The sequence below is a fragment of the Sphaeramia orbicularis genome, chromosome 19, assembly GCF_902148855.1.
Source record: "Sphaeramia orbicularis chromosome 19, fSphaOr1.1, whole genome shotgun sequence".
Classification (NCBI taxonomy): domain Eukaryota; kingdom Metazoa; phylum Chordata; class Actinopteri; order Kurtiformes; family Apogonidae; genus Sphaeramia; species Sphaeramia orbicularis.
The window spans coordinates 15767138-15793161 of record NC_043975.1 but is presented as its reverse complement, the minus strand read 5'-3'; the positions used below and the strand labels follow the sequence as shown (position 1 = coordinate 15793161).

Sequence of the window (26024 nt, the reverse complement as noted above, 5' to 3'; positions counted from 1 at the left end):
GAGTGGTCTAATAATTTTTTTCTGCGACTATATGTTTTTGTGAAAATAACGTCACACTCTGATTTTACCAATCAAATAAAAGTCCAAAAGTAGATTTAACTGACAAAATAGGTAAGAGCCATCCATTGCATTATTACTGCAGTGATTAATATGTTTCTACAAGATGTTATCTAACCTCTAACCTTCTCATTCACTTTCACACATGGATTGGCTGTCACAGTGTCCAGACCTTAACTACACTGAGAATGTTTGGGAAGACTCTATGCAGCTGTCTGACTCTTGGCCATAAACCAGTGCAAGTTGTGACATTTATTGTGACATTGCATGAGAATTTCATGGCATTAATGATGCTACAGTGAAGGTGAATCAAAGCTGAAGGCAGGCCAGCAAAATATTGTGTGGGGCTTTTTTTTTTTTTTTTTGGCCAGGGTGTGTATTTACCTGCAAAAACACAACTACTTCTCTGCTTCCTTAAGTCCCACAATTTCACCTTTGTCCTAATCCTAGAATCTCCTGCATATTCAGCAGGCGACACTCCAGAGACAGGGTAAAGGATAGAGATGTCTGGTCATCTCTCCTTATTGTGTGGAAGAGAACTCTGTCTTGATCTCTCTTACTGCTAATGAGTGCCACGGCCCCAGGCCCCGCTCTCTGCAGGACCTTATTAACACTTTCTTATTGGTGATTCTGCAGATGCTTAGCCAGCAGGTCAGCCGTGCCACCTCCCTTGAACCTGACCATCAATTTGTATGAGCAGGTACACTGGGCCTGATAGGAGCGAGCTGTCAGTCAAAAACTCTGGCCGTGGTAAAAGTAAGCTGCCCGGCTGGACATTTAGCTCCTTAAAACTGATTCGAGGGTTCAGATTGCTCCCTGAAGTGGGACCTGGATGTCAAAGTGTCTAAACTCCACAAGAGGAAGTTTTGTCTGTGAAGGAGGATGGTACAAAAGCTGGGAGGAATTATGAGATCCTATATAACTCATGAAAAACGTAACAAATTTAACCGTATTATCCCAGACACCTGTATAAAATATGGAACCAAGAGAGGTACCTTTTATCACCGTATTTGGAAATGTGAACATATGCAAGAAATTTGGAGAAGGATAATTAACATGCAACACAAAATCCTCACATGTACGTACGTGAGGATGATAAGTGAGGTTAATTATTCACAAAAAATCCAAGGGACTTGATTTTTCCTACATTATGCTGATAGGAAGCTAAAGGATAGACTGTTGTGTGGAGAAAGGGTGGGATTAAATAAATTATTCTTCCTCCCATTCCTTTTTGAATGTGCAAGTAGTTGCTTTTCCATTGGACATCTGCGCAAAATTTTACCGATATTTACTAAATGTTGAAAAAACAGAAGTGCATAATGTCGGTTTTTCCATTAAATCACAAATGTGATGAATTGTTTATTTATTATCGCGAGATGACATGAGAAGTCATTCCATAAACATGGCGACGAACGTAAATATGGTGTTGATTTACAGATATATTCGTTATTATTATATATTACTCCTCTATCTTGTACTAAATTAAAAAATGATTGGGTTTCCTGGTGTGCCCACACATACCGCGACATGTTTCTTCTTCTTCTTCTTCTCATTGTAACGTCTGTCAACATCCGTTTTTTTAATTCAGCTGACTCTAGTTGCAAAAAAAGGTCTTTCCATTGCAGTTTTGCGTGATATAGCATTTTCGCTATGCCCGAAAAACCACCTCTTGCCAGCGCAAAAACTTTTAATCGAAAAATGAGACTTTTTGGCAAAATTGTTGTTTTTCCATCAGGTAAATTTTTATGCGCAAGTTATATTTGCGCAGTTTGAGGGTCAATGGAAAAGCGACTAGTGAAATCATACTTTGTTTTCATGTATATGTATATGTTTTTTTTCATGATTTCTTACTATCTGTTTTATTTAAAAGGACTAAGTAAGATTACTTTGTTTTATTGCATATTTGTAATAAACTGACACAATTTCCAACATTATAGACAAAAAAAATCCCAATGTGCCCAGAGATCTGTATTCTAGGTCTTATTCCAGAAACTTTAGTACTTAGAACTCATGAAAGTAGGCTGGTGAACCTCTGTCTGAAACTTGCAAAATGTTTTATAGCTAAACACTGGAAAAGTGTTGATTGTCCATCATTGAATTCATAGATTGCAGAATTCTCATCCTGCATAGCTATTGTAAGACTCGTACACAATTAAACAAAAAACTCATATCTTCCAGAAGAGATGGAATTCATTTCTCAATTTTTTTAGAATTAAAGCCTAATATCTCATAATCATTTGTTTGTTAGTTAGTTTATTTATTTATTTCAAATTTGCATTAAAACCAAACTACAAAAGGATTATATAAAAGAACGTCCAACATTTGAAAACGAGTGGGATGAAGTTCAATTTATAATCCCCCACTCCCATCATAATTTACAGTCAGACCATTCCCCCTCCCCTTTTTTTTAAAATCATTATTATTACTTTTAAATAATGTTTGATTATGTATCAGACATACAAAAATGGATGATGACAAGTATTCAAGTCACTATTAATTATATTGTCTGTCAATTATTATTTATTTACTTTCATTGCTGGGGGGGTGTTATGGTTTTCGGGGTCACACAATGTTACCAATTCACGTCAGAAAAGATATATAATGTGTTAAAATTCAATGAAGATATGTGTTTAAAGAAAAAAAAAAAGAAATAAGCTGGAAGGGATGTTCATAAAAGCCAGAGTATATCTAAAATCTTTTCATTGTTATCGCACAAGGAAATGAAACCAATATCCTTTCACGTAGTGTTTCATTTTCAAATCCAACTACTGTAGGTATGTTGATTGACTACTATGACATGTAAGGTGTAGGCCTGTCGCAATAATTATGTACTTGAAATAATTACTTTACAATTCACCTAAATGTAAATAACTGAAATTACTTATTTGTCTTTTCCACTGTTTTCCTGGTGTTCATCATTCTTGTTTTTTTTTAGTTTCCAGTTGGCAGAGTAAGACACAAAAATGCTAAATGTGAGTGAATTTTTCAGTCAAATAGATGAAGAGTCTTTTAACAGCAAAGACTTAATCCAGTCAAATCCTTGTATTCATCTGCATTTGAACTGTTTGTTGTGTCTTGGTTGTTTATTTGTATCCCATGCACATGCTCTGCACATTTATTTTCAGAGTAATGTTTAACTACGATTGACTTTCAGAAATTCTATCCCAGATTCACAGCCTTAATGTGGATTTGGAATCAAAACATGCATTTGTTCAAAGTTGTTTTGATGGTGGAAGAGTCAGTGAAAAATGCAGATGTTGATGCGGTTCAGGAAGGTAAATTTCTCTTCTAAATCTTAAAGTGAAAAAAGTTTCAAACCGATGCTATACATCATTTTGATTTGACTTCGAATACGTCTATGTTTGTCTGTGTTTTTCATCACAAATAGTGAGTCAGTCTCTACATGCATTGAATAAGTAGTAAGTCAGAACAGAGTGACTGTGTTTGATTTGCTGGGAAGCACAGCTTTGCATCAAAGATGTAATTTTCGGCCCTTGGCACGATGATGCATCGGAGCCTTTTTCCGTGGTCACCGTATGAATCAGTTCCTGTCTGAGCTTGTTTAAGGTACACAGTGAAAAACAACACCAAAGGTTTTCATGGGCGGATGTTTTCATCTTCTGCCTCATCAGCCTGGAGTGTTGATTACACGGGCTGCAAATGATGATACTGCCTGTGGGCTTGTTGTTCCACTGCATCTGATTCATTCGAAGGAACAGGAGATGACGGTTTCACAATCAGAAGGAAGTACAGAACTCAGAGAGGGTTTTTTTTTAATACCCTGTCATCAAGTCCTTCACAAAAGGTAAACAAAAAGACAAATTAGAGGAAAGCAGCTGTTTGTGTATAGCAGCAGAACTAAATAATCCATGTTTGCTCTGTTAGAATCACTTTTTTCATGCAAGTTCTTTCCTTGTTAGTCCCAATGGTCTTACTGTTTCTGTACAAGTTAATGGAAGGAGCATGCCAATTAGTGCCTCTTGCAGCTATAATATGCTGAAAATGCACTGTAAATAAAAGTTCTGTGATAACATCCCCCGCTAATTCTGCTGCTACATCACCATATCCACCATTCCAGACACATCATATTCATAAAAAACAATAATTGCCTGCCATGAAAACCAATTTGAGTTCCTCCACAGGGCAGAATTAAAAGTTGAGCTTAGCAAGGTAATGAAGTATGGCAAACGCTAAGTCAAGGATGGAGGCTTTGTCTGAAGTAATCACTTCTCCGGATGCTGTAGCTTGGCTGCATTTCATATCAACAAAGACTGACATATGGAAAAATAATTAAAATTGACGCATTCCACCAATTACAGCTGGCATGCTGCATTTTTAATACCCTATCAAATTTAAAATGCTGGCTGTCAATCCGCTCTACGGTCTTACGCAGAAAATTTCAATCAATCAAGGTGCAGGAGTTGTAATCTAGCGACATCAATGGCAGGGATTATCAATCCTCTGTGCATGCTCGAGCTTTTCTCTGTTTGAACGCACTCCAGCAAAGAGAAATATGTGCGACAATGTGACAGTGATTTACAGTGCAGAGGTTTTGTCTGTGACAGAGAGTGAATAGAAAAGTACACCAAAGTTCTTCTGTGACAAGAACAATTAATATAAGCCTACTGGTTGGGCGTTTGTCTGCGTATAGGAATGATGGTATGTTGTAGCGTTGCATCACCACTGCCGGCAAAACAAGCCCAAGCAAAGCCACCAAGGCCCGCTCTTATCTATCTTCTGAGATTATGTTCCCAGAGAACTTTTATACAATTACTGGCGACTCTTGCACTTCAATCTGAGTTCTGCAGTTTTTACACCCAAGGCAGTGTAACAGCACAGTCCCATCTGACAGCAGTGCACACACACACACACACACACACACGCACACGCACACACACACACAACAGCTCACTGAGCCTCCTCATTAGTTTGGCTCAGTTTGACAGAAGCCTCAACCTCACTGCCTCCTAATTTTTGGACAACAGGACAATAGAACACACAGGAGCTGAGGAATGTGTGAGGCGGTACATCGATCTGGACAGATGGCTGAGGGGACAAGAGCAAGGTAAACAGCTGTGCATGATAAATAAAGGGAGAAATTTGCAAAAAGGTGTTGTCAAACAGGGTGGATGGACTGAAAAATACACCATCAAAGAAGATTTCCAAAAAACTTAAAGTACCAAAAAAAAAAAGTGTGACAGACTTTTACTTTAAACCCGTTTTCTGAAAAACAGAAAGGATAAAAGCTTCTAAATCCCCAACAAAACAGCCGCAGCGCTCCTTAGCTGTGTTTAAACATATCATCTACTACTGGCAGACTGATTCTGACCACAAGTATTTTGTTGTGTTGATGTAGCGTTTTGCTTTGAGACTGGTTTCAAGGTGATTTTTGCCCTCTTGTCTCATTTCAAATCAATCATCTCAGTTCAGTTTCAAACAAACAGGATTCTGGATTTTATTTCAAAACCACAACTATTAACTATAACTTATTTTTCAGTCAGCATTGCGTATACCAACTTCTAAATCCCCCCTGATGTGCATCATTCTATCTGCGAGCCAAACCACCATTTTTTTCCCCTTGGATGGTGAAGTCATGACCCGCCCTACTCTGCCTCTAATTGGCAAGTATTCGCTGCCTTCACTGATTGGATTGGTTAACTTTAGGCATGAGGACTGAAGAGCCAATCAGAGGCAGAATAGGGCCGGTCATGCCGAGGAAAATATTGCTAACTACCTTTGGCCTCCTCTGGAACCTGATTGGACATCTCAGGGGCCAGTTCCACCCCCGTTGATTGACAGGTCACTGCACATCTCGTTGAAAGACGCGCAATTATTGGAAATGCAAATGAGAAAAGCAGAATAAATGTCTTTCACATATTGAGAGAACCTATTTTCATGGAATGCATAATTCTGAGGAAAGTTTTAAGGTAGTTTCCAAATTACTCATTTTACATTCACGCAGCTGCTTGTGTGACTAGTACTATCTACAAACTGCTCCTGATCAAGTCATGATAATTTTATAATAGCGAGCAAATACTACTGATGGATTTTTGGTTAAACTAAATAGAGTAGTCTTACATGTCACTGTTTCTAAAACTGGGTGTTTTCTCTGGACTATTTGGGAAAAAAAGGCAAAAATTGAGAGTATACCCACTTCTCCAGGGACCACTACACCACTGACTATGGGAATGTCACTAAATTTATTTGTTATCATTCTTGTGTTTGAGGTAAACTACTACAAATGCAACCCATTTTTGGAGAATTAACCAAAGCTGACTAGAGCAGGTATCAGCTAAATCTCCTGTATAATTCTAACAGATTAATATTTCACACAGATATACTGCATTACTGCCATCTTCTTTAGTTTACTATCAGGGTGCAACAAGACACATATTTCTAATTTACCAACATCAGGGCACTTTTTACTTTGTACAGTCTGCAGCTCCTTACAAAAGTACATAGTGTTGCATCTGGTTTGTATACTGTTGGGAAATACTACATTGTCTTATCAGTGTGCCTTGCAGTTATCATCTTTCTGCCAGTTATGCAGAGGATTGTGAGTGGGAAGAGCTGGAAAACCATGCTGGCTTACATACTGTAAAAATGTGACCAGATGTAGTAAGACATCTTGGCATTTTTGACAGGCTGTTTTTGACACACTGTATTGTGACTCACTAGCTATTCTGATGAAGTACTATGGTAACACACAGTTTGTGGGATGAGTTTACAGCTCAGAACTAATTGACTGTGCAATGTGGACAGATGAACAACTACACATCAGAATGCATAACACTGCAATAGGTTTGAATTCCCATTAAAGATTTTCATACAAATTATGATTTTGAAAGGATCTCATGAGAAAGTTAATGCTAGAGGTCAACGGTGGAGTTGATGAAATCCATCTAAATTGTATCTTGTGATTTCATGTACATTTCTCTGTAACATATACTTTAGTAAATGCCTGCCAACAGTTCCCTGATAAATGTTTCCATGGTGATAAGCCTGATGGTCATGTGACTCTAGTATCCTGCATTAATCTTCACATAGGGTATACTGTACTGTATATTATTATAGGATGTCGCAGTAGGATAGCATATACAGTATGTATGTAATGTCAGTACATGGTTTGAAAGACAACCAGTGTTTCTGATTTTAATGCTCAGAGAAAACTATCAGAATCAGCAAATGATCATGCAGATGCACTCTCACGCTCCACCTAATATGTATGTAAGAAGTTGTCTTGAATTACTTTTTAAATGATTATCTCGCTCTCTATTTCTGTGCCACGCTACACAAATTGAAAATTAATTCCTGCCAACTTACAACAGTACTGATTCACCGCCACTGCCATTTTTGATGCCAACTTTTCCCTTAACAGTTGTATTTCTTCAGCAGCTGAGCTTCATCAACAGTCCATTATGAGTCACTGCTGGAGAAGAATGCAGCTCATTCTTCCCGTGGCAGCTTTCTCTTGCCTTAAATGAATGTAACAACTGCAGGGTTTTGCTTTTTTTTCTCAAAAGTAGTGACACTATAACCTCCTTCTGAGCAAACAAAACAACTTTCAGACAAGTTCTGTGTCCCAGATGCACTTATCAGTGATATCAGGTTTTGTGTTGTATTATATAATAAGCTAGGAAATACTGCTGTAGTTTGAGGGATGTGTGATGTTGAAGTTTTACTGCCACTGGGAAATGACTTTAATACAGCCAACTAGGTCCAGTAAATCCACAAGATGTCTTTTATAGGTTGAAACTTACCATAAAATTGCTGACAGAAGATGTATTACATTTATTTTCCACTGACAGGACCACCAAAACAAGACACTGAGCTTTTTTATGAATCACATCCTTTCTAACCAGTTTCTGTCTGGCAGTTGATTTAAATACAGGAAATCATTCAAATGATATAATCTGAGTAATGAAATTTAACTTCTAGGAGATTAAATACACAGCAAACACAATGGACATTGTTGGACACACAGTCAACATTATGTAGCTGCTCTATTTCGTTTTATTGCTGTTCTATCTCCTAGATGAAATAGAGCAAAATAGAGGGTTGCAGAGATGCTGGAGTTTTTCCGAGGTACCCTCAGGTGAAGGTATGGTATACCCCCGGATGTGTCACCAGTTCACTGCAGGGCTCTGTTAACCTTTGTATGGTGTTTGGGTCTGTGGAACCCATTTTCATTTTTTATTAAAAGAAAAATGATGAGTAATTATTTTTGTATGAATTTTTTCCTTTCATGTCTTGATTATATTACATTTTACTGAAAAAACAAACTAAAAGCGAGGAGCATTTTAATTCATAAATGTGACCTAGCAAAGGCAAAAGGCAAATATTAAACATATATGCTTTTTATGTTGCTTGTAATTGGGATGAAGTAAAAATCTGTTGAATATTTTAACATAAAATTGTTTGATTATGTTGAATTAAAAACCCACAAATGCAGTGGGTCCACTACACCCACAAAACACAAATCTGAACACCACACAAGGGTTAATAACAATTTATGGCTAATTGAAGGGATTAACATTCACTGTGGAGGCTTTCATTGACAGCTTACTCAGAGCTTCTGTTTATTGAATAAAACATACTTTCCCTGATAGAAAACCCTACTGTAATTGTATTTAAAATGACACACTAGCAAGACCATCAACGGCATAATCAGTATTAATAAAACATAACATAAAGTTACATAATTACAATATCTGACCTGTTTATGTAACATTAGATGTGGTAGTGCTAATTTATGTCTTTCTACATTATGTACATTAATTTGTGCATAATTATGGATTATGTGTTAATATTCATGAAGTAAATGAAGTAATCCCTTAGCATCTAGTATGTCAGTGTTAGTTTGCTGTGTGGTTGGGGGTATTGTTCGATGTCAGTAGTATTGTTAGCTCGCTGAGTTTCACCTCTTGTGCAAATGTGATCATGTAACAACTGGAGCAACTTAAAAACAGGAGCACATGAACAAAGAGGTGAAGTTTTGTTGTTAATCTTGATAATGAATACAATGCATTTCCTACAGCTGTGTCAAAATAATACAGTCGCGGAAAAAATTATTACACAACCCTTGTTTTCTTCAATTTCTTGTTCATTTTAATGCCTGGTACAACTAAACGCACATTTGTTTGCACAAATATAATGATAACAGCATTTAATAGCTCATAATAGTTTAATTTCAGAGCTGATATCTTATTATTTTCCATGGTTTTCTTTATAATAACCAAAATCACTTCAGTTCTTACATCAATAGCTGTGGCATTGTACTGCCAAAAACAGTGCTTTTAGACATTCCATGTTTTCTTTTCTGTCTGTTTTAGTCACATGACACACACAGGAGTTAGCACTGGATTGCATAACTGTTGTTTTTGATGACTTTTGGTGGTCTAATAATTTTGTCCGTGACTGTATGTAACCCATATAACTGAAAATTCAGACTACACACTATATAAAACTGGCTTAAAACTCATAGGAGAAATGATAGGAGAAATCACACTCTTTTACAGGTTGTTGAAAGGCATTCTGGGACATGTAGTTAAGTATTAACAACAGTAGAAGTGCAAACTAAAGGGAGTGTTCCATTATTACAACACAGTAACTGTTTGACTGCGGTGAAAGTCAAAGTGCCAAACATGATGTGAGGTCGGGTTAGTGTTTCCCTTCAGGGTTCATCACAGGGTTGTCTAGGGTTGTGTATACTCGTACACAGATGTGCATCATCCACCTGCTCCGACGCTCAGCAACACCCACTGACCTCACATGTCCTCCCCAAGGGCTATACCGCAACACACACACACACACTCACACACACATCCTGCCATATAATTAACAAGCAAACACACTTTCCGCCTGTATAATTAACCAGCGTAGCAGACGCTGAGCTTACCGCCAACCAGAAAACCACATCAGGACTCTTAAACCTTCTTGTGTCAGCGCAGCAACTTAAATAGCAAAGGAGACAACATCTGTTTTCAGGTTCATGTGAATTTTTCCACAGAATGACCAGAGAAAATATGTTTGCAGTTTTCTCTTTTTTTGCCCAGTTTCGTTTCACTCAGCCAGAGCAAACCAAGCTGTGCAAACCTCTTCAAAAAATGATCGAGCTTGGTGATTTAAATATGGCCGGACTGTTTACTTGCTGTTAACCTTAACGTGACTCCACATAATCACTGTGAGTTCACATAAGCCCACAGGTTTATAGCTCAAACACTAAATCTATCCACAGAATTTGGATAAATTCACCGCTGGGTCAAGTGATTTACTCACAATTTGCAAATGATTTAATCAGTCAGGTTAATGTCAGCGCATTGTCCAATACTGAACACAGATTGTACCAATTTCTATCTTTTAATCACAAGTAGTTGAATTGATTCTGCTGTTATGGACATGAAGAGTGCTTGTAAAAAGAGTGAGTGAGCGGGGGAGGTTTGCTTAAACTGTTGGTTTCCCTCTCCACCCTGTTATAGAAGCCTATTACTGCCAGGCCACAAAAAGAAACAGTCATTGTTATATTTTTGTAAAATATTTTTTCACATTATAACATGACATTTTTGTATTATAAAAAATATTTCTTTAACTTTGTCATGGTATTTCAGTGTTATCAAATCTGCATAACCTGAAGTTCACAATTTTGGTCGGATACAATCATTTCACCCATTCCTTAATTTACAAACTCCTTCCAGAAAAATAACCTAAGTGACTTCAGATGTTTATGATGAAAAAAACAGGGATTAATAGTAGCACACCCTACACAATTTCAGAGATTGAGCCGCAACTTAAGGTTTCACCCAATGGAACCAGATTTAGAAGGTAAAGGAATTGGGTCTGAATACAAAAAAGCCTGTTGGAGTCATACCTCTTACCCAATAAGAAGTCCATATTTTTTAATTCAGCATGCATTTATTTCCTGATTTTTGCCATTTTCATTCAACTGTTGACACAAAAGTAATAATTACCTCCTTTTTTTTTTTTTTTTTTTTTTTTACAAAATCCGAGACCTCTATATGTTTTCATTAATGCATGTGCAAAGGTTTGATGGCCCGATCATTGCCGCTTTAAAGGGGTCCTGTTTTGCTAAACCCACTTTTATTAGTCTTTGGTATATTTATTTGTGTATTTGCACCCTAATAGTTCATAAAAATTTTAACCCTCCATGTGCTGCAAAGCTATCTTTATATTCATTTTGGCAAAAATCAAGTGGATTTCTACAACTCGTTTTAATTCCTTCTTAATTTGATACGTTTATAACTAGCTACATCACGAAATTTGCACGTATAAGGTCAAGACTTAGACAAACATTTCTCTGACATAATTGTTTGTGAGCAGCAGCACTTGTAGTTAAAACTGAAAATATGTCCAAACTTTGAGTCGATTACCTAAAATGTTCAGTTGTTGCTTGTATTAATGAACACAAGTGGTTGAACAGGACAGAACAGCACGGTCAACAACCTGAAGGGGGTGGGGTCATGTGCATTTAAAGGGCCAGCGCTCAAAATGACCTTTTTCGTGTCAGAAATAGGTTTAAAGATGGATCTATGCAGTTGAAGTAATGAAGAATTCAGACCCAAGCATGGCATTTACAGTTTATGTGGACCACAGGGAAATGTTTTAAAATGCATAACTCCATTCAAAAAAGCAAAATATCACTCCTTTAATATATGCTGCTATAATGTTTTAAGAATTAACTTTTATGACACAATTCTAATACTTCTTTTTCTGACTTAGCAGAAATGCTCTTCTACATCCCAAATTCACGTAACACACTCAGCAATATCCAAACCAAACTTCAAACCAATGTTTCATTGATTTCAGGATTCAATCCCCTGTAATACCTGCCTCTAGGCACAAGACACTGCAAAGATGAATGCTGTTAACTGAGCCTCTAGCATGTGCTTTACTTTCTTTCTTTTCTTTTTTTTTTGGAAGAAATCTTAGTGTCAGCAGACCTTTCCAAGATCTCAATCTGTCACATCTCATTTGTTTTGCAGCAGAGGAATCAAAAGCTACCCGCTGTAAGAAAACAGATTTGACTGCACAGATGCTGAATGCTAAACCATACCCCACGCTGTTGTTGTGACAAGTATATAGTAGCTGTAAATGCTTCGAATAGAGTTTTTGTGATATGTGTACAGAAAGAAAATCTTGGATTCATGAAAGCTAATCATTGTTTTCTTATTACTCATCTCTGGTGGTGGGGTGGCAACAAAGAATACCAGATTTTTTATTTTTGTATTTTTTTTTTTGTTCAGCAGTGAATGCGTATGAATACCATTGTGAAACAGCCCCCCTCTTGGGATGAAAACAAACAGAAACAAAAATGAAGGAGAAAAACAGCTAATTTCATGTAAACATAAATGTAACGGTCCCTCATTAGAAACAGGAGTGGAGACAAGCTTCCAGGCCCCCGCTGCTTTGTGCACTTTGGAAACAAAGCTGAGATACTTTTTTAAAAAAAAAAAAAAGCTGAGCCACCCGCCCCCACCAAGGCGACACGAAAATCCAAGCTGGTATTTATTAAAGAAAAGACAGGGTCGTCCGCAGCTGTAATTAGGACGATGAACAGGAAATCAGCACGGCAAAGAGGAAGAGCAGAGTGTATACACAGCAGTAGAATGAAACAGCATTTTGTCTCTGGCAGAAGCACATTTAATTAAACATTTGAAAACAGAATCGGGTAAAATAGCTCACCTTGCAACCTCCGTGAGGTGACACACACACACAAACACACACACTTATGGTCTGTCTGATTTGTGCAGCCAAAATGGATGGGAATAAATCACAAGAGCTCGGCCAACATGGCTGCATACTAATCAGTGTATTACCCATGGGAAAACTCTGGCCCCTGGCTAATGGCTGCATGTGCTGTGGATGTGTATGTAGTGTTTGGAGTCACCTTCTCCTCCCTGTCGCTAAGTGTGGGTTTGTATTTAATTGCAAAATGCAGAGGCAGGAGTTCATGTGAATTGCTGGGAGGGAAATTGAATCTGGAAACATTTCACCTCTGTCGGTGTATCGTTGTTGATCAACAGTGTTGCATGCGGAATGTCTCGTAGGGTGCTTTAGTATTCAGCGGGTTTGATGGCACAATGTTTCGCAGATAAGAAAAGTTAATTCAATCTCCTGTGTTGCAACAAAAAGAAAGAAAGAAAAGACGTTTTTACCTTTTGGATGGCCTCGACCCAGCGTCACGAAACCAGAGGAGATGAAGTTGTGAAGGTCGGCGCCTCCACTGCTCCGAACGCTGTCCTTCCCATAGTGAAGACCTGTTTTCACACACACACACACACACACACACACACACACGCACACGCACACACACACACACAGGCAGGACCACCACACAGTAACCATTCACATCCACACATTTATGTCCGAACACACAGGGATGCACACACAAACACAATCAGTCGGGCAGACAAACACACACACACACACACACACACACACACACACACTGTTAGTTTATTTTGTCCACTCAGACATTACAGCAACCGCATCCAAAGAAGTGGGCATAAAACATATACAGTATATACTCCTGTATTCTTTGCTTTCACCACCCCCGTAATTACTAAAATGAAATATGTGTGGGGGAAAAAAGATTTGTATCTGGCATTTTCACTTTTTTTTTCCTTTTTTTTGCATGGCTGAGCCTTTATATAAGCAATGAAGGCTTTGATTAATATGGGATTTGCTTGGCTCTACTAATGATATTAAGTTTGCATTAAGCAGCTGCAGAATATCAACTATGTTTCTTGCAAAGTGCTGTGAAGTAAAAACAAAACTTACAAATAAATAGATATGCCAATATCAACATAGCTTCATTTTCTAAACCACATCTGGATTGTCTGATGGATTTTTGAGTGATTCAATTCAGCTCACTTCAGTTTTATTTTCAAAGGCCAGTATCACAATATGAGAGAATCTGTGCAATATGCTGTACATCACTCTGTGTGCTTAGATCCTGGGTTTGAGTGAGGAAAAACTCAAAATTGGTAGAAACCACGGAAAAGGGATTTCTTTTCTAGGACAGTCTGAGAGTATTAGTTGTAGGTAAGTATTCTGTTAATAGGAATAAGCACATGGTCTGGTGCGAGGGGACACAAATACATAGATTAGAAAAGGAGTTAGGCTGAATCCCATATCACCCCTTGGCCTCTCCCCCTTACCCCTACCCCTCCGTTTTGTGCATACATGTGAAGGAGTAGTATTGGCCCGTTTCTTGATTAGACGGAGGTGAAAGGCTAAGGTGGAGAGCTGTATAGACCTCAAAACAAATATTTCAGGACCACACTACGAACGGAGGGGTAGGAGAAATTTCCCATAATTCTGATCAAAGATGGAGGTAAACAGAGCAAGATGGAGGTAAACAGAGCCAAAAAGTGCAGCAGTGTGATGAAAGAAACACACAAATGTACATATTTAATAATTTGATCGACCATTTAATGCAGTTTCAATGTGTACTAGACCTCATTTCTGCGGTTTGCGGTTGATAGACGCAAAGAGATGACGAAAGCCCATGCAGCAGAGACGGTTACAACTGCTGACGACATGGTGAATACTTTCAGAAACAAAGTTGTCGCAACTGTTAATAGCAGCATCGATGACTGCTGATGACGTAACAGGTCACAAAGGGTTGTCCCATTTCATAGGGGAATGTTTCAACCCCTAACCCTTACAGCTCCATTTCAAGGGGTATTTCCAAGTGCAAGGGCCAAGGGGTAGAGGTAAGGGTGAGGGCTAAGGGGGAGGGCTAAGGGGTTAACCCTTAGGGGTCCATGGTCACGGTCCCGTGACTCAATCACATGATATATTTAACACGTCGTAGCGTTGGAAGTTGGTCACGTAGACCACTGGTGACAATTGCATTTGAAAGTGGGGACCTGAAACACTGTCCCACTTTTTATTTGATGTTGATAGAGCAAATACAAACGGAGATATGACGTTTTGAATCCAGAGCAAACAAACATGAATAAAAGTATGTAAATGAGGTGGGGGGGCGTTATATCTTTGACCATACCTTCATCATTTTTTGTCCTTTTTCAAAATGGAAAGCACTGGCCGAATATGACGATTCTAATCCACAGATTGCTTTAGCATTACAGGTAAGGGTGAGAATGACCCCCACCTGAACCAGATGTGGAAAATGGGAGGACCAGGGGTGGGGAAGTGGGGAGAAAACCGGAGAAAATGCCTGTGTAAAGTATAGGTAGTTGTGCAATTTTGGTTTTATATACCTAGTATTTGGAACCAATATTCACTTTTAAAGTCTTTGCGAAGGTTCGTTAATCATCTTTGTGTTATTTATGCAATAAATTATATAAATTTTTCAAATTGGATTTTACATTTTTTGTGTTTTTTGTCCTTTTATGTTAATATAGTAGGTTAAAGTGAGAAAATAATAGGCAGATTATATAGATGAAGTTGTGCTGAAAAAAAAAGAGGCCAAACATGGGTATAGTAAACATTTCTTTATATAGTTTATAAAGGCAAAATCAAAAGTGCTCAAAAATGGCCAAAATAGGCTCAGACCCCTAAGGGTTAATTGGGATTGGGTCTTAGTCTTCATCAACAAAGGACTGCTTCTCAGGACAAAACACACCCCATAGCAAACTTAACTTGAGCACACATGGACGCTTGACTTTACATATTGAACCTTGAAACAAACTGAGAAATGTTGGCAAGGCTCCATCTTGACTCAGTTAGCTTTAAGATATTGTAGAAGTCAGTATACCTCCACCTCTATAGCATCTGATTTGATTTTGTCCCTCACAGCTCCCCAACATCATATTCAACTTTTAAATACACCTTTGGGATGTCACAGACTAAACGATTTTGAACCGCTGAACTAAAATAAAGTGGTAAAATGTGAACATGAAACCTGTTAAGATTAAAAAATTGTGTTTGGGCTTTTCCATCATCTTTTCAATGGCCCCAGGTGTGTCTTTTACATGGTGTCAAATGGAAAACTTCCCTGTGGTGTCATTTCCCCCAGGCAGAGAAAAAGGAGAAATGGTGGAAATGTGAAGAACATGTAGTACAACAATCTTCCAAAAGAAAAAAAAATGAAAAGAAAAGGCAATATGTTTCAACCACCCACGTACCAGTGCTCTTTGAACTCAATCACACCTCTCCCTGGTCTGCTTTCATAGCTGCAGACAGAGTATCTTATATCTACTGGGGTTATTTTCCCATTCCATCATACAAGCAATTCTGTGTGTGACACGCACATACGCTATTGTTGTCTTCTTCTTTTGTCACCTTTGTCATTGGTAGGCCACTCCACGACCCACTGCGACAACCCTTGAATCTGAAACACCCTTCAAAAGCAATCGCTCCCTTTCGTACTGCTCCCATTCCCAGCTCATTAAGGTGAGGTAGCATGAAGAGGCTGCAGGGGGAAGGCTACGCATTATGAATTTATCGTCCTTGATACAAAGAAAATTGTGACTTTCACCTCAACGATGTGCCCTGAAAATGAACGAGTCCCGGAACTAGCAGGCAGGGAGGATTCATACGGTAACGCTTTTTTTAATCAGACTTCTCTTCACTCAAAAGCTACACCCTGAATTACTTCAGAGGGGGAAAATATGAATATTAAGATAATTATATCATGAACTGAGGTTGATGTGGTACTTTGTAGGGTGGGGTGAACGAGGTGCGGCTGGCATCGGGGAGGTTAGCACACTCCAAGGTCGATTAAGCTTTAACAGCCAGGCAGAGGTAATTTACATGGTATACTGATTTCATACCATTATCAGACGCCGATCTGCTGGAGTGGACACAGAGCTGTGTACATCAACTCGATAAAATCATTCAGCTGTTACATATCTTTATATCCTTATCTCCCTCTTGTGCTTTCTCAGTTCCAGATACATGTTTAGGCTGCAATGGGAAAAAAAAATTCGCTGTCGAATGCATGTCCAGAATACTGACCCACACTGCTCCATCTTTGGTCAGTAGTGACTAGAGACGGTTGAAAGTCTGATGCAGTGACCGGAAATGCCATGACTTCAAATATAGCCGTGTTCAATTCTTGTGGAATTCCCAACCTTGTAAGTGGAATTTTTGTGGAAGCTCAGAATTTGTGATTTGTTGCATGTTTGCGGTTGTTTTTAAGGTTGGCAGAGGACAGGAAAGTTGACTGTAGCCTGTGGTTTCCTGTAGTCTCAACTACAAAAAGTGACAGTTTAGACGGTTTTCACCCCTTTTTTCCACACTTTTTTTTTTTTTGCTAGCAACAAAATGAATTTTGTTTTGTTGTCAAAAAATGACTACTCATTTCTGATGATTAAACTGAGGCTATTTTGCTTGCAGGAAATCATAGTGGAGTTTCTACTATTGCCTCATAATAATATAATTAGTGGCCATAGCTGGCTTAACTTCAAGTGGTAATTAGAAGTGCAATGCAATGATCAAGCTTGTGGACATCAAATACAATATAGGAAATGCAAAGGCATAATGAAGCTGTTTTGAATATAAACATTTTCCTCAAACATTATATTCAAGAGTCTATTGAACTAAACATACAATATATTAAGTTAACATTAGGGATGGGAACTGATAAGAATTTAACGATTCCAATTCCTTATCGATTCTCTTATCAATTCTCACTGGGTGAAACAATAAAAGAGTTCAAATGGGTTTGTTTGCATTAACTATCTTTTATATTTCCATCTCTGCTCAGAAAATTTATATATAGAGTATGCATACCATACGACTGTACAAAATGAAAGTGAACCTTAAGACACTTCACTAATTCCTCTGTCTCCCACTGTTGTGCACCACATTTTCCTTTTCCCTGCCTTTGGAAACTTTTATTTGAGGGGGCACGGGGGGCATTTGTTGCCCCCCTCTTGAGCTAGGCCCGGATGACGCCCTGGTGTTTGCTTTGCCGGTAGATTCACAAGCATCTCCAAGTAGTTCATCAAACATGTGACATTCCTGCAAATGAATTACATGCTGTGTGGGCAAATGTTTGAGCATATTGGAGGGATTAACCCCCTTTGAAGAAATGGAAGCTTTGCAAGTAGTACAAGAGGCTCTGGTGTCATCTTTTCACGTGGAATATAGCCATACTTTGGAGCGTTTCTGCCTTGACACCATGTTGGCTACATTCTGAACCAAAACAATCCAGCATACATGTGATGTCATCACACATGCATAACGAAGGCAAAATTGATAAGCAGAATCGTTTAGCAAGCAGGCAAACGATTTGAAGGAATTGAGCTACTGGAACCGGTTCTTGATTTCCATCCCTAGTTAACATGCACCAAAAAAAGTATGTCTTGGTCCTCTGTTATTTCAGAAAAACATCTGCAATTGCAACAACACATAATTCCACCTACAAGATTGTGAATGTTACAAGAGATGAGCATTTGTATGAACTCAAAAACATGGCAAATCAGCCCCATTTGAAGGACCTGTAGACCCAATGTCCAGTAACCATACAGCAATTCTTAAAAAAGCATCTGGAAACCACTGAGGCTAATAATTCAACAACCTAATGAGCTGGGAATGTAAAGTAGGAAAGACAAAAGATGAGGCTGACGGAAATGTCAACTTTTTTCTCAGACATTTTATAAAGAAATGGCATACGTGACTGAGCCTTCAGTGTTTTAATTTAGTATTCACTAGAAAAATTTACTTCCATAGTTTTCACCAATTTCTGCAAATGTCACCAAAAACGTCATAACTGATGAACTCAAGAGTTTGCAGAAAATGTCCACTCAGGTCATGAAGAAAGGACAATTAGAGGCTTGTAAAAATGTGACCGTATTTGAAAGCACCAGTAGATCCATTTCCAGTCGCCATAGTGGTCTTTAACACCTCATTAATACTGGAATGAGATGCTGATGGAGGCCTGCCTTCACACCTGTTCCAGAACACACATGTACACCCATGGGGGTCAAAGGTCCTGTTGTTTAATGAGAGGCAATAATGAGATGGATGGCAGGAAACAATTAGACGGGGCTTTTCAGATGCTGAGCTAACATGGCTTCACAGAAGCTTCTATTCCACTCGTTTATGCCGTCAGCATAGAAATGTTTTTAACATGTGAGTGATGATTATCTGGCCAATGGGGAGCCAGCGAGGTCGCAGTGAAGATGTTATAGCAGTAAACTTAATTAAATGGGTGGAGGTCGTGTGCAGAGGGGGCAGGTGTGTTTTCGCTTGTAGTGGTGGGACTGGAAGGCTCACTGAATATCATTATAAAAGTGCCTATTGGCGGATAATTAGAGTAATTAAATCAACACTTCGTTATTTAGACAAAAATTGTTATTTGGGTAAGTCACACACGGAGAGCTTTCTGCTTTAAAAATATCTGAAGGTCATGTTGAAGCTGCTAAATAGCTGGAAATGTTATTCTATCATCGCAACCTCTAATTGTCCACAGCAGCTGACCTTAAGCTCGAGAGGTCGCTCATCTCAAACAAAATTGCTCAAATCCCTCGAGCGCTGCATAAGAGCTTAAACACACACTGGCTCAAGGCTTTTCACATTCATTCTTATTCTGCTTATTCTGACACTTGTGATGCAGTACAAGCAGCTCCATAACTCATAATCCAATTTGCTTATTCTTTTCTTTTTTTTCATTGAACTGGAATATGAGAGGTTTTTGCTTTTTTTGTGTTTTTTGTTTTGGATTTCTATTCTGTTGACTAAGCTGAGACAGGGAGGAAATAGCTCCTCTCTGCGCTACCTGAAAACTATATTTCATCATTCTACATATTAAGAAAATGTCAGAGGAAACCAAGCAACACTTTTCCAGAAAACAAAAAAAAAAAAAGGCAAATCTTAGCCTGTGGTGCGCAGTAAATAAATCAGCCTCATCTGAAGAGTGCTGTTGGCCGAAATGCATTACTCAGAGAAGCGCTTATTGTTTACTTTAACCAAAGGCAAACTCCTGTAAAGGTACCTCCCTTTCAAGGTCCGCTCCTTGTTGTGGCTGCAGGGTTGCTGTGTTTACACCCCAACCTAAAAGAGGATCTGAGCCTCACAACAATGCAGAGTGGATATGAATAAAAATAGCAGCATTTGCGCTGGTATCATATTATGCTGTCTGTTCTGTTTTCGCTTTGGGCCGTGTTTTTTGTTAAAGGAATATATAGTTTCTAAAAATGCGGCGAAGTTTTGCAGTGCAGCGAGGGTACCGTGTCATCACACAAGGATTGAAAAAAATAAATCATGTATTTTTAGACTGAAGGCTAAACAAAGCTCTGAGGTTAAAAAAAAAAAAATCTATTGGTATAGAGATGGTTACTATATGGGCAGCTGTGCATCATTACTGCACTGTGGAGCAAAGAAATGGATGTGATTCCCACTCTTAACAGTAGCTGACAGGATCTTCTTTACTTTAGGGGGGTCTCTCCAGCTGATTTAAAAAAAGTAGTGGGGAATATGGTGAATAAATTCTACAGTTGTGGAAAAAATTGTTAGATCACCCTTGTTTTCTTCAATTTCTTGTTCATTTTAATGCCTGGTACAACTAAAGGTACATTTGTTTGGACAAATATAATGATAAGAACAAAAATAGCTCATAAGAGTTTACTTTAAGAAGCTGATATCTGGAGGGGAATCAAGCATTCTAGATTCAAAACAACAGATATTTATGTTCATGTTTATGGAATGACTTCTGACATCTCGTGATACTAAATAAACAAATCATCGCATTTGTAATTTAATGGAAAAACTGACATTACGCACTTCTGTTTTTTTTTACATTTAGTAAAAATCAGTAAAGTTTTGCGCATATGTCCAATGGAAAAGCGACTATTGTCACAATCATTTCATTAGATGAGGTAAAAATATTATAATCCAGCTTTATGGGCAACATTGTACATTTTGTTGATTCTTGTGCTTCTATTATATATGATGTTTCTACATTCAAATTCAGAGAAATCTGTCATTTTATTTAACCCATAAAGACCCAAACCTCCACTGGTGACACAAACTATCTACTGATCTAATATAGTTGCGGAAAAAATGATTAAAATACCCTTATTTTCTTCAATTTCTGTTCATATTAATGTCTGGTAGAACTAAAGGCACATTTGTTTGGATAAATATAATGATAACAACAAAAATAGCTCATAAGAGTTTAATTTCAGAGCTTATATCTATCCATTTTCCATCATTTTCTTGATAATAACCCAAATCACTTCAGTTCTTACATCAATATCTATGGCACTGTACTGACAAAAACAATGCTTTTAGGCACTCCATGTTTTCTTTTCTGTCTGTTTTAGTCACATGATACACACAGGAGTTAGTACTTGATTGCATAACCATTGTTTTTGATGACTTTTGATGGTCTCATAATTTTTTTCCGTGACTGTACACCCTATGGATTTTGTTGTTTGGATTATTAATCAGTACAGTTCAAGTAATCAAGTACAGTTTTGTTTTGTTTTGTTTTTTTAGAAACAGGATTGTGCTGGGGAGCAAAATCTCTCAAGCTGATGCTAAATGAAAACAAACTAATACTGTCATCTTAAACAGCATTTCAGCTCCATAATAAATCTTCATCAATATAAGCAGTAGCTGCCCTAATTAACAGGCTAGCTGATGAAATAATGCTAATGCCGCTAAGCTACACCAGCAAGCTGGTTGTTGTAATAAATATTAATAAACTTTATGACAGAATCATCTGTATTTTTAGTGTAACTTTTCAAACATAACTATAGTTGACACTTGATGGGAAAAATTATGTTTTATTCAATGACCAGAAGCTCAGCAGCCGAAGTCAAACAAACAGATAATTCCTACCATTGCTAAAAGTTGCTACTTTTTCAATTAAACTCTAATTAGACTTTAGGTTAAACTAGTGAATTATATAAATATTAACCCTTTCATGCACAAATTATGGGAACCTTAATCAAGATTTTATCCTGAGTGTTTTTATCTCTGTTTAGGCGTGAAAAAAACACTGCAATTGAAATTTTTTTATGAACCTATTTTCATGGAATTGCAAAAAATATCCACTCAGCTGGACACCATGTGTTTATTTTTACTGATATACTGTGTGACAGCTATGAAATACATTTTTTTAATGCTGCTAATCTGATGTTTTGTCACATTTTAACATACTATAAGTTATTACTCACTTTATGGAGATAATATGGAAAAAAAAAACCTTTTGTTTAAAAAACTGTTAATTACAGTCTAATAACAATAACAAGGAATTGATTTTCACTCAAACATGTTAATACCGTTCAGGTTTATCAAGAACAGCAAAGTTACAGTAATGGTCTGAATGTCAGTGTATGAAATGATGCATAAGCGTCCACTGTGTTGGCTGATATGGAACTAAAACAATTAAGTCAATGAAAGAGACCAGATTTGAATAGCTGTCCACTGTAGTGACCAGTATACATGAAAGGGTTAATGCCCTTTACAGTTGTCATGAATGGGAAAATTAGCTAGAGAGACCAAAACCAAAAAAAGGTAAATAAATAAAAATCTTTTGTATAAGTCTGGAGACATTTCATAATAATTAGTTTCATATTTGTTTTTCTGCATTAAATTTGGACATTTTAACACAGTGTTCTATGAGGACTGTCTTGCATTTGGAGTCACCCTTAGATGTTCATTTGAGGAACTGCAGGTTTTCACTACTAAAGGTGTTAAATGAGTCCACTTCATCCTGCAGGAGTTTGTGTGAAATGTTTTTCTTTAAGGCCATTGTGAGTGAGAATAGTGTAGTGTGCAGGCTTTTTTTTTTTTTTTTAAGATATTTCAAAGACAAGGACAGGACATTCAGGGGACAGGGAGTAGGTTATGTGTTGAAGAAGAGGTTATGAGGCCCAAATGCTGCAGGATGTTGAACATGGGTTACAAGGTGAACTACATAGGTGCCCCCTTACTGAGAACTAACGGTCAGAGTGAGAGAGCTGGCAGCAGGATCATGAGTTTGCATAATGTGTACTATGTTTAGTTAATAAAATCTTGAATACACTTCTTGTGGGCAACATGTCACCCCTCCACATACAGTTTATTACAAACTGTATAAGGTTAGCTTGTTAGGAACTTGTTGGTTGAAATGGTCAAAGACAAATTATTATTTTCCTATTTTAACATTTTAATATCTGTGTTTTCAGCTATATTTTGATTTAACTTGACATTTTATTTTTCTAAATTTCCGTTGCATTCTTTGGCTGCAGCCTAAATGCACTTTGCACATCCTAAGAAATCACTTTCTTTCAAACACTGTAGGTGTGTAGGGTATTTATAGTATTTATTGCCACTTTTACACAGAAATCTCAGAAAAAAGGCAAGATACTGATCCTACCAAGTCATCCTAGGTTAACCCCCCCCCCCCCCCCCCACCACCAAGGCATCATGCGGTAGTGCGCTGTCTTTTTCTGAGAAGATTCAAGAAGTACACAAGTACTTGTCATCAGGATCATACCCCGATGGACTAAAAACACCCTTTATTTATTATTTCTTTGGGAGGTACATGTCTTTATGCATGTGATATACATTGGGGGGGGGGGGGGGGGGGGTGTTGTCCAGGGGGGATGTTATCCTGCTACACCAGCCTTGGCATTTGCTGTGAACACACATTTTCCCCTCTTACTTTGAAAGTCCTATATAATTGCACCCATTGTGAGAACAAAACACAAAATTTGTGCATCTGAAAAGTACATAATCTGATTTTACAGGACAGTGCTGATGATTTTCATTATAATAATTGTGTTGATGATTATCTTATCTACAAAAATTCATGGTACTTTTGCCTCTTTTTTTATTATTTATTTTTTGAATTCAGAATATTTTTTTACAATGTAGCAGAAGATGTCAGATGGCCCAGCCCAGTTTGTCTTATGAAATCTCTGGATGTGAACTTTAATCCTGAGCAGCCGAGGACCCTCTCCTTAAGCGTCCCGCCTTCCCGCTCTGTAACAAATGCCCAGTTAGGCGCACATGAATATGCATCTCCCCCCTCTCTCTGCAGCACCATGGAGCCTGTTAGGGAACTGAACAGAGCTCCAAATTTATACGCTCACATTAACCACGCTTTGGCCTGAGCTGTCATTGCCTTTCATGTCCAAACCCGTCAGGACCACTGTGGTCCCCAATGATGAGACGCTCGGCTGGTGTAGACTGAGCTGAGCCGGCCTTGAGTTGTGTTCTTCTGCAGAGATTGTGTGCATGCAGGCAAAATATTCCCAACCAAGCAGAGCGACAGATAGACAGATAAAGTGATGCCCGACCTTTGCAGAGTATAAATACATGCAAGGTCATACTAAAGGCAGCCTGCCACGTGCAACTGCGCATCAGCCGTGTAGCCTGCATGGCTGGCCAGAGACCATTAAGAAAAGACTGATGCAGTGACTGAGCGGGGGAGACACTAAGTGAATGAACGCAGACTGTGGCTGCAACAGACACTGAGCTGCGAGAAAATGTTCAAAGCTTGTATTTTATAGATGGTGATGTGGCAGAAGGAGGCCAAGTTTATAACGCACAAGACCAAACATGAACTAAACTGATAAGATGCATAGTGTAGACGGCAGAAACTGTCCTAGCACAAAGAAGAGAACATTCTGCCAATGGAATAAACACCATTTACTTGGCTAGTTTTCATAAAACTTGAGTTAAGGAGTAGAAAATATAAAAGTCAGTTATTTAAGGTAACTGAAAAGTTCTGTGAGTAGTTTTACTCTTATATTATGGAAAATAACCTTGTTCCTCTACTGATATATTATTCAAAGTACCATTGTTTGAGCTTTGTGATGCATTAAATCTAGCTCAGTATTGGCTCTGTAAAAATTTAATTACATTCCTAATAAAAAAGATGCTTGATTGAATACAGTTCCATAAAGACTTTAGTTGTCCTATAGCTGCAATCAGTGCTTATCAATTATAACATTTTAGTTTCCAGAACTTAAGACATGTTAATGCCCAAAGAGGTTAATTAAAAGTTTTCATTGACTAGTTTTATATATTGTTAAACCTGTTGAACTCTTCCAATTTCCCATCCAATTTCCTCAGATGTGATAGCATGAGGCAGAAAATACAAAAAAATCCATTAGAGCTGTCAAAATTAATGCACTAACGCAGATTAATCCATCATCATGATTAATATGATTAAAAACTTAAATGCAGTTAACCCATCTGCAGCCCAGAATGACTCTGAGCGCCTCTGCCAACACATTCCGGGCAGTTTGTCCGAGTAAAGTTAGCATCGCACATGTGCAAATGGGCGGTTGATCCAGTAGTGACAGGCAGCAGAACCAACCAATAAAGATGGAAGACGCTAAACAGCATGTTGGCCCTCTGGATGGAAATACAAGTACAAAAAAACCAAGACGGAACAGTTGTTTAAAGTTGTTCTGTTGAAACTGTTGAAGGTGTTTAATAAACACATTAAGTGCATATATAACCCCCTTCTTTCTTGAGTCTGCTTGCTCATGCAAAATGAAACACTTTTAATATAGATTAAAAATTAATGATATTTTTTCACGATTAATTGAAATTAATCCACAGCAACCCTGTGATTAATCTGATAAAAAAAAACTTTAATTATTTGATAGCACTAGTGTATATATATATATATATATATATATATATATATATATATATATATATTTATGATGTAATTATTGAAGAAAATCATTGAATTGTTCAACCTGTTTGTAGGACTTTACTGCCATGAACATACTGTTGTGTATCATTCAGTTACTGCAGTTATTATGTATTTGTTGTGCTTGAATGCTAAAATTAGGAAAAATGTTTTATTTGATTGTTGTATTAAGTTAGTGATAAAGGTGTAAAAGCACTTGAGGGGTGGGATTAAGTTTATACTTCTTCCTACTCCTTTTTGACCATGCAAATTTCAGGTTTGCACATAGTTGAAGATAGTCTGTTCATTTAAATGTTATTTTGTTTTTGTCTTAATTTGCGTCATTTTGTTTTATTTTGTTTCTTTGTATGGTCGAAATAAATAAATAAATAAT

General features: G+C 37.7%; 1 protein-coding gene across 6 annotated transcripts in view; it reads right to left on the bottom strand.

Moving 5' to 3' along the window:
• Positions 1–26024, bottom strand: part of LOC115410082 (protein shisa-6-like) — a 113558-nt gene that overhangs the window by 78503 nt on the left and 9031 nt on the right. For all 6 annotated transcript variants that reach the window (XM_030121512.1, XM_030121513.1, XM_030121517.1 and 3 more), the window contains exon 4: positions 13230–13331. In XM_030121512.1, coding sequence (XP_029977372.1) covers positions 13230–13331 — 102 coding nt within the window. The remainder of the gene's footprint in view (positions 1–13229; positions 13332–26024) is intronic.